The 17341-nt window shown below is 44.0% G+C and overlaps 2 protein-coding genes across 3 annotated transcripts in view; both read left to right on the top strand.

Moving 5' to 3' along the window:
• The window catches only part of TMCC3 (transmembrane and coiled-coil domain family 3), a 161731-nt gene that overhangs the window by 4200 nt on the left and 140190 nt on the right, over positions 1–17341 (top strand). The window contains exon 1 of one of the 2 annotated variants that reach the window (XM_027893454.1): positions 16689–16756. The exons of the other annotated variant lie outside the window; for it this stretch is intronic. Coding sequence (XP_027749255.1) covers positions 16745–16756 — 12 coding nt within the window. The 5' untranslated portion in view covers positions 16689–16744. Of the gene's footprint in view, positions 1–16688; positions 16757–17341 lie in introns of those variants that run through there. 2 annotated transcript variants of the gene reach the window in all.
• CYYR1 (cysteine and tyrosine rich 1) overlaps positions 17041–17341 on the top strand; it is a 35554-nt gene continuing 35253 nt past the window's right edge. Inside the window, 1 exon segment of the mRNA XM_027893482.1 lies at positions 17041–17316. Coding sequence (XP_027749283.1) covers positions 17041–17316 — 276 coding nt within the window.

Below are 17341 nucleotides of genomic sequence, written 5' to 3'. Positions count from 1 at the left end.
AGCATGGTTTTTTTTTTTTTTTTTCACTCATCAAAGGGTTTGCAAAGCTTGCAGTCAGTCAATAGGTAGGTAGGTGGGTGGGTACCTGTCAGACCTGGAGCTGGCTGCAGGCAGCTGTGTGTGCACACCAGGAAGGGGCTGCTCAGGAGACATCGGCACTGGCCTCTGCCTGCCACCATGTCTGTCTGCTCTGCTCTTCTGCAGTAGTCTGTGCTTATTTGCGTCTGTAACAAACAAAACAAAGGCACTGAGATTAATCCCAAATCTAACATCCAGCTCTGCTTAGTAACGGGGGAACCATATTGCCCACTGAACTTGGATCTGCATGCGCTGTCCCTGCTGTGGCTCACACAGATCCACAGCAACAACTCTTCCACAGAGCACATATTGTTGGGAAGCGGATACCTGGCTCTGTTTACCCTTCATCCCCCACAAATCTGTCCTCCTGGCAAGGTGCCAGCCCCTCACTTTGATCCCAACAATTGTTAGTGCATCTATCGACTCCGTGCTAATAACAGCCTTCATCCCCAGAGCTGGAAAGCTTCTCTGAAGCACAGTCCTCTCTGATGTTTGCCACTTACTATTGCAGCTTACAAACGAAAGGACAGCAAGTAAGTGCTGTGTAACCCACCCTCACAATAGCCACCTCGCTTCTGCAGTCTCACCGCAGCTACAGGGGGCTGGCAGCAGCCCTGCTGCCTACTCACCCATGCCATGGCTGCAGGCTTGCTTCTGGCAGCTGAAGGAAAGCACAGACTGGTTTTCAAAAAGCAAACACCAAAACAGTGAACACGTCCATCGTGGCGAAGCACAGACTGGATGCTCCAAACTCAACCTGTGAGCACAATGACACATCTGCAAAAGAAAAGCGAGGAGCAGCAAGTATTCTGTGCTGTAACACTCTGATTACACTGAGTAAAATTTTGTTTCTTCTAAATCCCAAGTGGGTACTTACCTGTACTTGTAGCTCCTATTAATCAGGATTGTTACTGCTGTTGGTACTCAGCAATGGGGGAACACAGGCCATAACTGACCATCTATTTGTCTAACTTCACACTGGGCAAAACGAGCATCCTCATGTCACAACCCATAATTCCACAGTATAATTACCTTCATGCTCTGCAATTAACAAAGTGGCATCGTGATAGAGAAAGATATCAAGGAAACAAACCACTTCCATCATCCACCATAAGATGCCGAGAATCAAGTGTTTAAAAGATGCTATAGACCAGCAGTTTTATGTTATAACTCATACAAGGCTTTCAGAGAAGACACCATCAGGCATCTAGACATCACCTTTCCTGAGCAGCTTGTCAGCATTAACAAGAAGCTGTGAGCTAATTTGTAGGATTGTCTTGTCCCCCTTTTTGTCATTCCCTTTCTGTCCTTCCCCTCTGCCTCAGTTAAAATAACATTCAAATAAGAATTACCAATTAATACAAACTCTTGTAAGAGAGACACTAACCTCCTAGACAGGTTTAATAAACACATGTACGTTTATACAGACGTGTTACTCAGGTCATATTTGTGCTTATCACTTGAGTTTGCTTGAGCCTGTAATTGTCTTTTGGTAGCTATTTAGCTTTGGTATACCTTTAGTCTACAGGGGACCTACTCTCTCACCTGCAGCATTGCCTGAAATTCCCACTTCTATTATTTTAATTCCCAAAAGCGATACCACAGTGGGTCAAGAAATCCCAAGCCCACGAGATGCATAAATGTTTTGTCTCTGCAGTTTAGTGGAGCCTGTATGAGCGCTGAAAAGCTTTTCCCTTGCTGTGCTGGATTGTTCAGTTTTTGCTGGGAAGCCCTGCAGCGTTGAGAGCACTGGAGTAATAGTCGGTGAGATACAGGAGCAAACTTTTCCCTGCAGTTTGGCTTTTCCCCAGCAAGACATGCTGCTTTTACAGAGATGACTGTAGCAGGCAGTGGGAGGCCGGTAGTGTAAACAGATTTTGTAGTGGTAACCACTTCTGAGGGGAAAGCAGGGGGCAACTCTCTGCAGGTCAGAGTTTTGCTTCTCTTGAATGGTCGATGGGCTGGTGTTATTACTCAGAGGTGCATCTTCACATCTTTCCAGCTTCCCCTCAGTTTCCTGCATGCTACTGGCCACCTTCCATCCTGTGTTGCCTCACTCCAGGGGCTGGCATTGCAGTTCTGCACGCTGCCTCTTGTCCATCTCCCTCCATTCACAACCAAGCCACCCCTGGTGGTTGTGTGCTACCCCTGACTTCCTGCATCAGGCTCTGCCCTCCCTTCTCATGCCAGTAGCTCTCTGTCTCTCCCCATCTATCTAGTCCTGCAAGGCTGCCCTTCTGGGTGCTAATGCTGTGCTCATCACTAATGCAACTGAGTGCTTAATGCAAGTGCATCAATACAATGTCCAATATAATTAAAGATGGTCTCATTTTCTTCCCCCACCATCCTAACTAACATGAAGGTTCCATGATTACTTGCCAGTATGAAGAAGCAAGAGATGTAAGATTTCCACTTTATCCTGCTAGCACATCATTCCTGGCCATTTTCCTTTCAGTTACGTGTGACTCTTTTTTTTAGCCCAAAGAGACGGGGAAGATCTCCCCTTGTTCTTCTAGTCTGACAGATATCCATGAATTGGGCAAAGTGACCTAAGAGCCTTTTTTTTTTTTTTTTTAAGTATATGTTTGACAATTTAATCCCTCCTCTTAGAAATTAGTAACTTGCATTTATATTACTCAGAGTTGAGTGAAATGTCTCAGGTTTGGCTAAACCCTCTCTCTCACAAAGCATCCTGTCTTGCTCTGCGGAACCGTCTCTTCTTGCTCGTGCATTGTAATGAGCAATTGCCTCCAGCGTTACAAAGCTGGGCCTAATTTCTAATCAAATTCGTCTGGCTCCAGCTTTCAGCCACAGGATCCTGTTGTTGTCTTTCTCTGCAAGCTGAGAACAGTGATGGCTGTTCAGTATTTTCTGCCTGGGAAAGCATTTCTACACTGTAAGCAAGTCAATTATCACTTTTCTTGTTGACAAGTTAAACGGGTGGAACCCTCCATCTCTTCATGAAAAGCACTTTTCCCTTGTTGTTTTTTGTGATTCTCTACCCTCTCCAATTTTTCGTCAGTCTTTTCAGAACGAGAGTTACCTACCATACCAATCTTGTATACAAAGTGTGACAGTCATCTTTCCCCTCCTGCTTACTTTATTCCCCCCATGAGTTACAACAAGGAGTCAAGGACAAACTGGACATTTTGTTTGTTTGCTGCAGGTTTGCACAGGGATCTTGCGCTGGGCTCCTCCAGCTCCAGTGCTGAGTGCTGCTCACTCTGTGCTCCAGAACTAACTTGTACCACACCATTCCCTTTGCACCCATGTCCTGCTGGGGGCAGGTCCAGCTCCGCTCTCAGACGCCTCCCTCCACTTAAGAGCTGCTGAATTACATGTTAGCAAACACTGAGAGGAAGGACAAGATGGGACCTATACTTGAAATATATAGGGAAGAGGTAAGTAAGAATATATTCATTGGAACTATTGTTCCTAAATCACTTAGGAAGGGCTTTTCTGACGTGGTATATCGCTGACTTTTTATCAGGTTTCACACAGTACATAATGAATCCCCTTGCAATCACCCAGGTGTGTTGCATCTCCACGGTTACCTGTACAAACCTGTAATCTGAAATGGTGAAATAAGATTAATTTGGCAAATCTCAGAAAAATCACAACAATTGACACTCTGTGCCTATCATTCATTCTCAGAGTCCTGTCACCCCCTGTTGTCTCTACTCCCTGTCACTGCTAAGGGATATTTCTCTTAGTCAAGTCACTTCAAATTTTATATACTAGCACAGCATAAGTATTCTTTCAGTTTCCTGAAATTCCCTCAGTACCTTCAAAGTCAAGGTCAGTGAAAAAGAATCCTCAGCAAACTATTCTGTCACTCCTGGGGTTTGCAGGCATCTAAACATGCCAGATTATCCTACATACTCATGTTCATCCTACACATCTTCCTCAGTTCATGACATAGAACAAATTCTCTCTAATTGATATGGGTGATAAGAATCCCATTTAAAAAAAAATAAAAATAAAATTAAGCTGTTCTGTATTATTAGCACTTTCACCATCCAGTTCTGAACCACCTACTCTCCTGAGATATTTGGCTGGCTGTGTACTTCTGTACCGGTGTGCAAATCTCCTCAGTAGGAGCTGTGTGACCTTTATGGTGAGAGGACTAAGTGCTTGCATACCTCCATATTTTTCCAGTTAGGGGAACCTGTGAATTGGGAATCTGTTCTCTCACAGGTGCAACAAGGCTGATGGCCTGTGTTAGGAAGGACAGGCCATGGACCAGCATTTGTTCACCACCCCTCTCTGATGACTGTTCATATTTCAGCTCAGGATAACCTGCTGCCAGGCTAATACTGGCTTTTCAGTGATCGGTGACTCACACACAAGTGCTTTTTATTGAGGTAGGTATAGTCAGGGGACTGTTAAGGAAAGATGGAAACTCCTACTCTGCACTTAGTCTCCTGCTGTTCCCAGTTTTCTCCACTTATACAGACTCAAGGGCTATACTGGGACTGCATTCCCTGATCATCAGGGATGCTAACTGTCATCTTGATCACCATCAGTTTAAAATCATACAGACAAATGGGAAATTAGAATTAAAATGAAATAAAATCAAAGCCAGGAATCTCATTAGGTTCTGCTTCCTGTGACTTTTCCTGTGATGTCAGGTTTCACTGAAAAAGAGGAGGATTTTCCTCTTGCATATGTTTTGTGCTAATTTTTTTAATGTGTTTACTTCTGACTGACATCAGAGAAACTTCAGGGAGTTGCAGGTCTATTTTTTTTCTGCTTTGCAAGGCTGTAGGGAAGCCAGAATGTAGGAAACAGCTAACGTTAAAAATATACCTTGTTTATATATTTAGAGAAAAATTACCCTGCAAATGGCTTGCTGACTGATAGGGGAGTGTGTGCACTCCTTTCAGAGGCTGGAGCAGGGCTGAAAACCCCAGTGAGGTTCCTCCAGGCAGCCGTTGAGCAAGCCATAACATGGTGCCATCATAAAAGTGCCAGGGTGTCTTTGCACCAGCTGTAGCTGCACAATAATTTACCATTTGGTGGCTCTAAAACCACAGTACTTTATAGTTGCTTGTCAAAATCCACAACTGCATTAAAATGTCATGTTATGTACATCTTCCCTGATGTGTTAGGCCTAACTTCTTTGGTGGCAGAAGCTTTATTTTGATTCTGTTGCTCGTGATTCACACTGTCATTCAGAAATTTCTAAAGGAAACCAAATTGCACTGCCCCTATTTCTGACTGTGATAACTGTTATACACCAGGACTTTTATCAACACCAGTGTTTCCTCAATAATTGTCTTCCTAATGTCTGAGCCCCACAGGGAATTTGGCACCACTATAATGCAGTTTTTTGCTCTGAAGATAGGATGTGTGGTGCTAACAATTTAACAGAGAACAAGGGTATGGTGCCGAGCAGAAAGCAAAAGGTACAGACAGCAGGGGTATTCAAGTTCCTACAAGTTTTGTATATACTGACACCTGGGTAAGGGAGAAAGAATGAATTAATATCTCACCAGGGGATGAGCTGCTTCCGTTGAGCTCCACAATCACTCATGCTGTCTGTCCTGTCCCTGCCCATCGGCCTACATGTCCCAGCTGGCCAGCTGGCGTGGGGTGTGAGCCAGCAGAGGGGGGGCAGGCAGTGAGCACTGCAAGCAGCAGAGAAGTCAGGGTGTGTGGAGGAAACAGGACATGTGATGGGGTCATGGGAGGAAAAAGCTAGAGCTGTTTTGGTGGGTGCAGACAGCCATGGGGGCTTCCCCAGTTCCAGCTCTTGTGCAACAGTGTTTGTATTTACCTACGTTTAACAGCTGACCTTTTGAAAATAATAAACCAAATCATGAGGCAAAAGGTTGTCTCATCATTTGAATTCTCCATGCTCCAGACAGCGCACATTTTTTTCAAAACAGAAAGAAATGGCCTTCTAGGGCTTGACTGAATGCCACTGCAGTAGGCACATGGCCTTTCCCTGCCCTTCTCCTGCCAGCATACAAATGCTGAATCAGTTTAGTGCATGCTGGCACGGAGGATTTGTATTTATGTTTATTCAGAACAAGAAATCATTCTTTGTTGTGTAGAGTAACTGCTAAAAACAACAACAACAAAATCCTATGTTGACACATTATATATTGAACTTATGGTTCCAGCATTTGATTTACAATTCAACAGCCAAAATAGATAACAATGACCTCTGTGATGGGAATTGATTTCCATATGATGGGTTATATGGAGCAGTAAACATTATGGTACTTGGTTAATTCAACGCAGCCATCCATGACTTTCCATTTTGCTCTGCATAGCCCATATACTGCTCACAGCATACCCTGTTAACAGATAGAAAAATGACAGCTAAATGAAAGTCATCTTTTTAGTATCTCACTTTTGAGTGCGCTGGCTTTCAGTCTTCGATCTGGTCACAGTTTACATTACAGAGCTTTAAATGGAGATTATCTTGACGAAAGCCTTTTTACGTCTGAGAGATTCCAATTTTGTATTGAAATACCAGATGTCACCCTGAGATTTCATGTATTCTTTCATTCTAATCAATGACAGACAAACTGCTTGATTTGACACTGTGCACTGAAGTTATATTTTTCCATGTTGTGTGCTAAAGATCACTTTAAAAATCTGTCAGTATATGCCTGACACCTTTATTTCTACTTGGTAATCAAGCAGCCTAACTTGTCTAAATGGCTCTGGAAGATGTCATCTTTTCTTTGCCAGATTTTTGCTGTATACTCCTATTACTCCTAGTGTTTAAAATAGTCTTTGTTCTGTAAGAAGGGAACTGGCTCCAGTTATTGGCTGTGGGAGGATTATTGAGTGCAATGGATATTCTTGCTACTTATTTGAAGTAAATTTACTTAATTTGTCATAAAAAGACCCTGCCATAGACAAAGTAGAGGTAAACAACTCGCCAGCATTGGAGCGAGGCAGAGTGTCTTATGTGTGAGTAGCCACCAAAAGGAACACAAACTGGGAAAAACAGAGCAATCTCCATTTGTTCTGAATGCCATTTTCCTGAGTCTTTACTGTTATCAAAAGTAGGTCATTATTATGATTTTGAAGTGCCACATGTTGTGTCATATTTATGGTTTGGTGTGGATTTACGCTGTATCAGAGTTAGCCAACTCTGGGAAAGGCTGGGCTTATTTTTACAGCAGCTGGGGCAAGGATAGCTATGTGAGGAGCAGGTAAAGGCAAATGAAAACATATTTTTTTATCCTTCTTTAGAAAATCTACTGGCTCGAACCGGAACAGCAGTTACTGAAATTGCTACCAACGCAGCTCGGTTTGCTGAGTTCAGTGAAGTTACATATATGTCCTAAGTAGCCATCATTCCATGAAAACACTGGAGGGAGGGGAACATAAGTTCTGGCCAAGCTTGTTTCTTTAGCCACAGGAAAATTTATTTCCATTAATTCTGTTCTATGTGGCTGCTAGTTTTTTCCTTTCAATAGGTTTCTGCTCCTTGAGCTTACTCATGCATCAAAATACATCCTTATGTGGTTCCCTTGGTCTATATTTACTTTAATAATAACTGCTGGATGCTGGTATTACAGCCATTGCTGTAATAAGTTTGATCTCATGACTAGAGGATTATTTTGAAATAGCGATATTGAATGAATATGTTTGCTACTATTGTCTTTTCTGTGGGAAGTTATCTTTCTAGTATCAACTCTCTTACATTCCAGTTTAGTTCTTTTACTGGGAGCTATCTAACTAGTCTTCCCTGTCAATTTGTTGTTTGAAATGTACCAAAATAACAACACTGCAGCCGGCTATTAAACCACAGTCTTTTCATATTTGTCTTTCCTAATAATAGACTTGAAGTACAGGTTTTATATGCAATGTGCAGCTTGTTTAACAAAGCTGAACTCTTCTCAAGTGAAAATATCTCCATGTAAAATTTTCAGCTCCCCTGCAACAGCCTATGGAGGCAGAAAACGCAGTTTCATAATCTTTACTGGCCTGAAGCATTTGATTCCTGACTACTAGGCAATTTGTTAACTCATCTAATTCAAATATGCAAAAGGATGAGTAAGCAATAAACCATTTCAAATCAATCCATCTGGCAGTAGGTAAAATAGCTATAATGAACAGCATGTTTAGAGAGCATGTTTCCTACTCAGTCTAGTCATTTGCAGGATTCAGGCCATGGATGTCACAGGTTGTCTAAGAAGCATCAGATGCGAGGAGATGACTGAATGTGAAAGGGTAGTTTGAGGATAATTAATGATGATGGATGTTTACTGTTTATGTACACTTCATTAGCTAAGTCAGTCTGGCTAGCGCTCCTGGGACTTCTCTGCTTTCCCTGCTGCTTGCTGATGGCCATTTGCTCTGAGTTCATAGGTGAGTGAACACAAACATATGTTTTCAGTTGTATGATTTGTTCTATGACGATGTTGTGGTTTAAGCCCAGTCGGCGATTGAGCCCCACTCAGCCACTCACTCACTCAACCCCCGGTGAGATGGGGGAGAGAATCAGAAAGTTAAAAGGTAGAAAACTCATGGGTTGAGATGAAGACAGTTAATTAGGTAAAGCAAAAGCTGGGCACAAAAGCAGAGCAGAAAAAGGAATTAAATCAGTGCTTCCCATGAGCAGGCAGGTGTACTGCCATCTCCAGGAGAGCAGGGCTCCATCACACATAACAGTTATTGGGAAGATTAATGACATCCCCCCCCCTCTTCCTCCTTCTTCCCCCAGATTGATATACTGAGCATGATGCCATAAGGTATGGAATATCACTTCGGTCAGTGGTGTCAGCTGTCCTGGCTGTATCTCCTCCCAACTCCTTGTGCATGCTCAGCCTCCTCACTGGTAGGGTGGTATGAGAAGCAGAAAAGGCCTTGATGCTGTGTGAGCACTGCTCAATAATTGCTAAAGCACCCCTGTGTTATCGACACTGTTCCAAGCACAAATCCAAAATACAACCCCATACTAGCTACTAAGGAGAAAATTAACTCTATCCCAGCCAAAGCCATCTCAGTTGACTGAGGAATGCATGAGGCATCTGATTTGGAGCTGTTCTTTGGTATATAAGCTGGAAATAATATATTGTAGTATTTCCTTCTTCTGCAGGTAAAGCAAAGACACAATCTATTGAGCTTCTGTTTTAAATATGGCAATTTTATTCTGACGAGATACTCTAGGACCTAACAAGATCCTGAGTTCATTACCAACATGAGAAGCTTTTTTTTGCTTCAGCCAATGCTATCAGCATAATGTCTCAGGATTACAAATGTGGATCAGCATCATGGGTTCATAAATAATAGCAGGATTTGGCTTTGCATGAGTAACATTGTTAGGCAAATCAGTAGTAACAACAAGAGCACTCAGTAGCTGTATGAAAAGCAAAAACATGAAGTGCTTTTCAATGATCCTGAACGCGGCAGCTAAATCCACAGCAAGCTAGAAGTTACACCACAGTTGTGGGAGCATATTGTTTAGCAAGGATGAGCCAATTCTTTTGCTTTGTGAATGACAAATAACACTAAATTTTTACAGTCACAATCAAATTCCTCATGTAAATACATGTGGAAGCATTCATACAGGCAGGAACAGGAACAACGTCATGTACCTCAAGGATTTCTAGGAACAAAGTACCCTCTAAGTACGTATTTTGTAAATGTATCTCTTTTTTATTTTCGTGACACTTTCCAGGAAATAGTAACAAGGACAGTTCTGGGCAGGATTCACTCAGGTTGCTTTGTGCAGATGAAAATTGCAGATAGCGAGAGAGCTGAAAATGTTATAGTAAGATGCAATGTTGCAAATGATAAAACAAACTCCCTTAATAAATTCAGACTGCTGGTGCACCACTTGCCATTGTCATCAAGGCATCTCTGCAGGTGAGACCAGACAACTAGTATGCATAAGCAGGAACTGATGCAGCATGTTTACCACAGGAGCATCTCAGCAGTAAAACTATTTTAAAGATGTGTTCCCACTTCCTTTTAAACTTGTCTGTGCCCCACAGGTTTTTTTTTCTTCACTTATGCAGTAGGTATTGCAGCAGCTGAACAAATTCAGTATAAGAACTGAACTGAGAAAACACTCCTAGGATAGGTACAATGGTAACGATATGTTGTGCTGGTAATGGAAGTACTTATATGGAAATAGTTGTCCTTGAAACCAATATTCACTACCAAATAAGGCTTCCTTATTGTATCTCAATTTTTTTAATAGATAAATATCTTTTTTTAATAGCTACAATTGCAAGTTCTCATACTCTGAATTGGAGTAACTGAGTAAAAAACTGTGATGTGTAGAAAAGGCCTCCGGGTCTTCTTCCATGCTTATTTTGAAACATGCCCCTTCTCCTTTCTAAGGTGCTGTGATTCACATACTGCAGTACTGGGCACCTCCACAAATCAACAGAGAATACAAGTCAAGTAGCAGCCCTGCTTGGTCCACTATATTCTGAGCACTCCGGTGTTCAAAGCCTTCCTCAAGTCAGATTTCTTAATAGGCATTCACTCAAACTTTGTTTTCAAAACTCATCCACTTCTCTGGCTGTTTATGTTGTATGCATGAACAAAGCCATGCATCTCTGGTAGGATTTGCACTTCCCACAGTGCCAGAACATCTTAATATGTCAGCAGAATGGACTGAGCCTAGAAACTGCCCTCTCATTTAGAGTTAACACCACATCTGCCAACATCCTGACTCGCATGAGAAACTCTGAGGCCTTACCATAACACAGACTGTTGCAATTTTACTGCTTTAAATCTTGCTATTGAAACACGTTCAGTTGGTTTTCAAAAAGTTTGGTTAAATAATGCTTATATTAGACTTGAATGTAGGCTGATCTGAAATTCAATAATTTATGTCACTATAATTTTCTATGTTCCTGTAAGAACCACAAACCACAGATCATTCTGCATTCAGTGTGAAGAAAACAGCTGGGTTGATGCCCACATTTTATTTTGTATTTGTGCATATAGTATTTCTGTCATGGGCCTTGTGAGCAGACAGCTACTTCCTTTCTTCTGTGGACTGTCTCATAGCTTTAAATTGACAGCTTCTGGGGGAGAGAGACAGCATCTGACATGTGTACAGAATCCAAGATTGATAAGGGTATGCTTTCATTCATTATGATAACTAAGAAGGAGTGAAGATTGACAGTTCAATCACTCATTAATAAAGACTGACTTTATACCCATTCATGAAAGTGCTGTCAGATTCTAAAACATTTTAAAAAGGATATTATCATTATTATTATTGAAGTTTCATTTAGTACTTTCCCCTCATGTAACAGTGTAGAAAAACCTTCATCAATAAACAGAATTTTTATTAGTCTGAAAACTACCCCAAAATTACTTATCTCTTTCCATTTTTTGGAGATTTTTTATTGTTGGAAAATATCTTTTCTGCTTACAGACTGACAAGAGACAGGACTTAAATGCTCGCTGTAGTTTAACAGGTTGCTAAACCTCAGCAGAGACACAGGACTAATACACCATTCCAGACAAGAGAGGATCAAACTAGATTATGTTACTTTGAATTTGCCTTGGATTCAGGTCTCTGGCTCACACTGACTGAATTAAAACATTAATGACAGAGATTAATGACAAAGTCCACTGCGAAGGACTTGGCAGAGCAGAGTCAAGCCTTGTCTCACTGGTCACTGAGGAAGTCAATGTTGACAGCAGCTTAGCGCCTTTCGCAGGCTACCAAGATGTAACTTGTGTGAGAGCAGCCTGGACACCTCTGTGGTGGGATGGGCAGTACCAGCTCATGGAAAAGAAAATCCCAACACAAACCAAGTCTTAACATGCATGTAGGGTAAAGAAGGCAATCACACAATCATGTAAAGAAAGTCTTTTCCTCTGTTACAATTATTCCTTTTCCAATTCTCTTGAAGACATCTTCATGCTTTTTCTCCCAAAGCAAGATTTAGATTTGATCAGTTTCACAACCATTTCTTTCCTTGATTTCACTGTCAAATGGGATTGATTTGTCAGTTTGTCTTAGTGTCTGTTCATGTTCTACAGTAAGATGCCAATCTCCCATTCCTAAGAAGCGTACAGGGTTTTTTTTGGCAGTGAGTGAACTGCATTTTTTCATGGTTTGGCTGTAAAAATGATTGTTCTTATTTTTATGTTGACTGATTAGGTGAAGGGCAGATACAGACAATCTTGTTATTTAAAAAAAGCCCACCTCTTTCTTCAGCTGATTGGGTGGAGAGAAGGTTTTGTTCCCATAGCAACATTTTGCATCCAAACCTACAGAAATGAGGCTGGCTAGAGGCATTTCAAATATGCTGCATTTAAAGAGCGCGTTGTGCTCTACAATGTGTTTTCACTTTTGCATCTGACAGAATTATTCAGTAAACATCAGAGAAAGAAAAAGAAAAATCTTTGCATCTCCATATGTGAAACTGGAGCCTGCTGATACTAGGTGTGCTACAGAGCATGGCTTGAACCTCTCTTGTAGAATGCTTTGTACTATCAGTTATCTGAACAGACACCACAACTTTAAGTAAAAACCAGTCCAAAGATCGGATGTCACTTTTGTAGAAGTTCTTTTGCTACCTTCAGTGGAGACAACATCACCAAACATGATGTTTGGAGGGAACTGGCTAGTAGGCTGAGAAAGAGTAAAACACATGCGGGAAGTTGTACATCAAGAGGAGTGGAGCAGCACTAGGGGAGGAGCTGTTGGATTCTTGCAGAAGTGGCAGATAGGATGAAGGAAAAAAATCTTTCCTAATACAAGGAGCTGCTGAAGGAAGACACCACTGCACACAGAACGGACCATGCATGTAATTTATCTTTTGGGTTTTTCACCTTGTAAAGGTTGATCATGTAGTTGCAGGGGCAATTTTTGTGGGAACTGGACTTCAGTGACAGAGGGTTGAGTCAAGGAATGTATCTCACTTCAGGACTTTTGGTTCATTTGTGAAAAACCGGGAAACAAGCACAGAGCAGAAGGAATCTGTAGTAGTCTTTAAGGTAGATGATACAAACTGGCCCTACCTCTTTGGCTGCCATCCAGTGGTGTGTCTCCAGACAGACCCTCTCGATCAGCATAAGTCTTGTTCAGGCAGAACTGGAACATGCCACGTATTTATGCAGGATTTCACTTTGGGAGACACATAGCTTGGTGGGACACTACATGTCAGAAGCACAGTGGTCTGGTCTAGGAAAAAATGATGAATTCATCCAGGAGGACAGAAATGCCAAGAAAATGCACACATAGAGTCATTGTTAGAATATTTTAAGAATTATATATTATATTGTTATACAGTGATACTTTAATGGGAAATTGAGTTGCCTTTTCTCTCTGTTTGCCTTTGGGCACTGATAAGCAAAGTAATGATATTAAGAATAACAAAGTTGGTGTTATTGGCAAATACTTTAGTGGGAACAAGCTGAGAGCATTGTAGCGTGGCACCATTCATTTGGCAACATAAAAATGTAAAATGACCCAAATATAAGAAGGCAGTAAATTGTTACCTAAAGCTTTTTGTGGGGAAGGGACAGATTGATTTCAGAAGTTTTGTGGAAGGAACACAACTCATGCCAAAAAATATGAATGAAAGTCAGAGGAAATATGAAGCAGGTGTGGTCATGCTGAATGCAGGTTGCTCTTCAGTTATCCAGGCTTCTGAGCTGACCAGCGTGGGCTGGAATTCCCCCCTTTTGTGTTCTGATAAAGTAGCATTATTGCATGTGACTAAAGGTCTTTGAAGATGAGCAAACTAACATGGCTTTGTCAAAACAAGCTTGGAAATAACGGTACAATACTTGTCAGTCATAACTTTTATTAGAGGCTTTTTGGAGGAGAAAATATGGTGTTTTACAAGGTCTGTTCCTGGAGATCGTGGATCAATCCCACCAAATCATGCATTGCTTCATGTCCAGACTTCCTCTGAAGGTGCCTGGTATTGAACAAGCATGGTAAGAGGGCTAAAACTGTAAGAAAGAAGGGGCACGCAGAGATGTAACAGTGAGTGTACTGAGGAGGAACATAGAGGGAGCTTTATGACTCCAGAGGGGTAGGAGAAAGGGTGGGTGCCAAGAGCCCTCTGCAAAGTAATAACAATTGATGAAAATCATAAACTCCCTCCCCCACACACCTTCCATAGTGATGGGATGAAAGAGTGGAAACACAAGAGATCGTGACGCCCTGAAATGATGTTATCTCAGACAAGACAAGACAAGTCAGCAAATTTAATTATTTGCTGCTGTTTGGCCAGATGGCCTGGATTTGAATCAAAAATCCCTGCCCACCACATTTCTCGATAGGTCTGGATTCCAAACCTTTCACCTACCTTAAAATGCTTATGTTTTCAACATAAAGTGACGTACTTAAACTTTTATAGCTCCAGAAAAAAAAAGCAGAAATCAACAGTGCAAGAAGGAGGCAGCGATTTTCCTTCTGTTACAAGAAAGCAAATGAAAAGCATGCACTGAGGTGAGTTATCTAATACAGCTTTGGACATCAGGATCTATCTCCAGGGCAAATGATTCAGCCCTGCATTCTGAGAAGACAAAAGCTCTGGCCTTGAGATGGGAACCAGATTTCCACAACCTTGTAAGAGATCCCAAGGAGGCTGCTCCATGAAAAAACTCATACAGTTGCTGACCTTAGCTAGTTTCTGGCCCCTCAGGAAAGGAAACCTGTTTTAAGGTATTGATAATGGATAAAAAGCCAAGGTACCAAGCACAGAAGTTTGGAGAACCCCATACCTGTAATATAAGCATTGCAACACCTGAATATCAGGATTCCAACTCTCTTTTAATCATACTCAAAAGAATTTCTTCAGAAAAGAAGGTATTGCAGAGCACATATATTTTCGTGAATGTAATTACAGAGAAAACAAGCCAAATACCCAGAGAAGATTCCCATATATCTGTGGTCTAGGATTATTGCCGATGTTCTTATTCTTCATTATTATCTCATTTCATTTAAACTAGTAATTGTATGAAGCTTACGCAATCAAACCTCATGCAAGCAGGACACGTGCACTTCAGTGAGAAATGTCTGAAAGAAAGGAAAGCCATTGGAGAGTCTGTCACAGGCGTGGTGACAGCAGGTGCATTGGGAGGGATGTGTCTTGCAGCATTTTACACGGGGCAGTGGACAAGAAGAGTCAATGACTGTAGCAGATAGTATTCCTAGAAACACTACTGGTTTCTGTGAAGTCATCTATAGTGACTCTGAAAATACCATACCTGTTATACAGAAATTTTGACAAAATGACGGGTTCCTCATTTTCAAGAGAAAAAGAGGCAACCTGAGCAAGCAAATAGAAGCACAACTGAAGTCTGTATAATCAGACCTGAGAGAGGAGAAGTAACTAACAACCAGGATCATGAGAGAGAAATTAAAATGCTAATTGGAGTCCAGTAAATCTGAGTGCAATAGCTGTCACTGACCACCGCTTAACCATAACCAAGATAAAAAAAAAAAGTCATGCAGGTTCCACTCAAGCGAGCCCTCCTCCATTTGAGCACCTTAACACAACATTGCACTGAGTGATACCCTTACACCACAAGATCAAAAGCAACAGCATTTGACTCAGCATCACAAAATAGATGGCCAAAGTTTGATGGCTGACTATTGTGGTGTGGCTCCCTGCTCTCCATGACAAAAGTTTAGGAACTTGGTATTAACCTGCCAGCTAATATTCTGTTGCTTCAGCTAAACTGCTCCTGCCAAACTAAGCCCAAATGTAAATGGGATGACAGTTTACTCAACTTCTCTGTCTGCTTTTCACTTACTAACTAGCTTGCTAGAAATTGTTTTACCGTGGGTTGCTATACGCTTACAGGACTGAAGTTTCACGTAAAAGTACTTGAAAAATGTACCAGGACACAGGGAAAAGTTAATGGGTTGCCTTAAGATAAGCCTCATCCTTCAGACTCTGAAATATGTGGTCCTCTCCTCCCAAGACACAACACAACCTGCTGCTCCGTTGTCCGTGTGCAGCTGCCGGGCACACAGGCTCACCCCGGGGGTGTGTGTGCAGATGGAACGTGCCACGATTCACCTCCACACACCGGACGGCGGGAGCCCTGGGTTCTTGCATTTAACATTAATACAGAAAGCACGTTATAATTAGCGATAAATACTTTTCAGATCGGATTCTATTTTAACTTGAGAACAGCTTGTCGCTCTGACGATGTACTACAGCTTTCAGAAAAAGTAAATTGCTGCTGGAACAGGTGTAATTTGCTTCGGGTGGGACTTGCTTCGTTACGGGAAGCTGGAGCACCGTGCTCACGTACAGAGCACCAAAGCAGTGTGGTCCAAGTGCCTTCCCACGGTCGGATCCGGCCGGGGCGACGGAGCTATCCAGCTCGGCTTCTCCTGGCTCCCCAGGGGAAGCAGTCCCAGCCCTGCCCTGCTCTGGCCCGGACCGACCAGCGCTGGGGAGCGAGCGCCGCTTCCCGCGGGGGGCTCCCCACAGTGCTCGGGGCGCCCACGCGCCGTGACCAGGAGCCGCCCGCTCCCCGGCTGTCTCCTCGGGCACGGCTGCCCCGGTCGCGGGCCGCGGCTGGGGAAGGGGAAAGGGCCGGGCGGCGGGGGCGGGTGGGCCCGGCCCCCCCTGGGCCGCGCTGCCTCGTGGCGGGCGCGGCTCTTGCGCCGCCGCTCAGTGCGGGCAGGCGGGCGGCGCGCGCGGAGGGGCCGGCGCGCCGTGAGGGCGGGAGAGCGGAGCGCTGCCCCAGCATGCTGCGGAAGGTAAGCACCGCCAACGCGGGGCGAGGGGCCGCCGCCAGCACCCGGGAGCCCCCCGGGGGAGGCCAAGCTGGGCGGGGAGCGGGGGCAGCGGCGGGGGTGCCGGGGCCCCGCCAGGGGGCGCCGCGGCGCCGAACGGCCCCCGCGGGGCAGTTGCGCGGGTCGGGGCAGGCGGGTCGGGGCAGGCGGGTCGGGCGCGGAGCGAGGGGCGCGGCCCGAGGGGAGCGCCGGGGCCGGGCAAACTTTGCCTCCCCGGGCGGGCCGCGTTCCGGCCGGAGCTGCCGTGGATGCCGGCGGCCGAGAGCCGGGGCGCGGGGGGTCCCCGCAGGCCGGCGCCGCTGGCTGCGAAGGCGGCTGCAGCGGCGCGGGGCGAGAGCCGGAGCCACCCGGGGCTGCGGGCGGGAGCACCGGCCGTGCGGCGGGGCGGGCGGCCAGGGCTCCTCCTGCCGCTATTGTTCCCTGCGCGGCGGTGGAAGATCCCGTGGCTGCGAGATCTCTGGCACGGAGAGACTCGTGCCAAGGGAACAGCTCCATCCACACGAGGCAGGGGCGCCGGTGTTGCCGTGAGCAGGCGAACGCAAGGCTCTC

The sequence above is a fragment of the Empidonax traillii genome, unplaced genomic scaffold (assembly GCF_003031625.1).
Source record: "Empidonax traillii isolate 1590-97213 ecotype Southwest subspecies unplaced genomic scaffold, ASM303162v1 scaffold389:size961896, whole genome shotgun sequence".
Lineage (NCBI taxonomy): Eukaryota > Metazoa > Chordata > Aves > Passeriformes > Tyrannidae > Empidonax > Empidonax traillii.
This window is presented reverse-complemented; position numbering and strand designations above follow the sequence as displayed.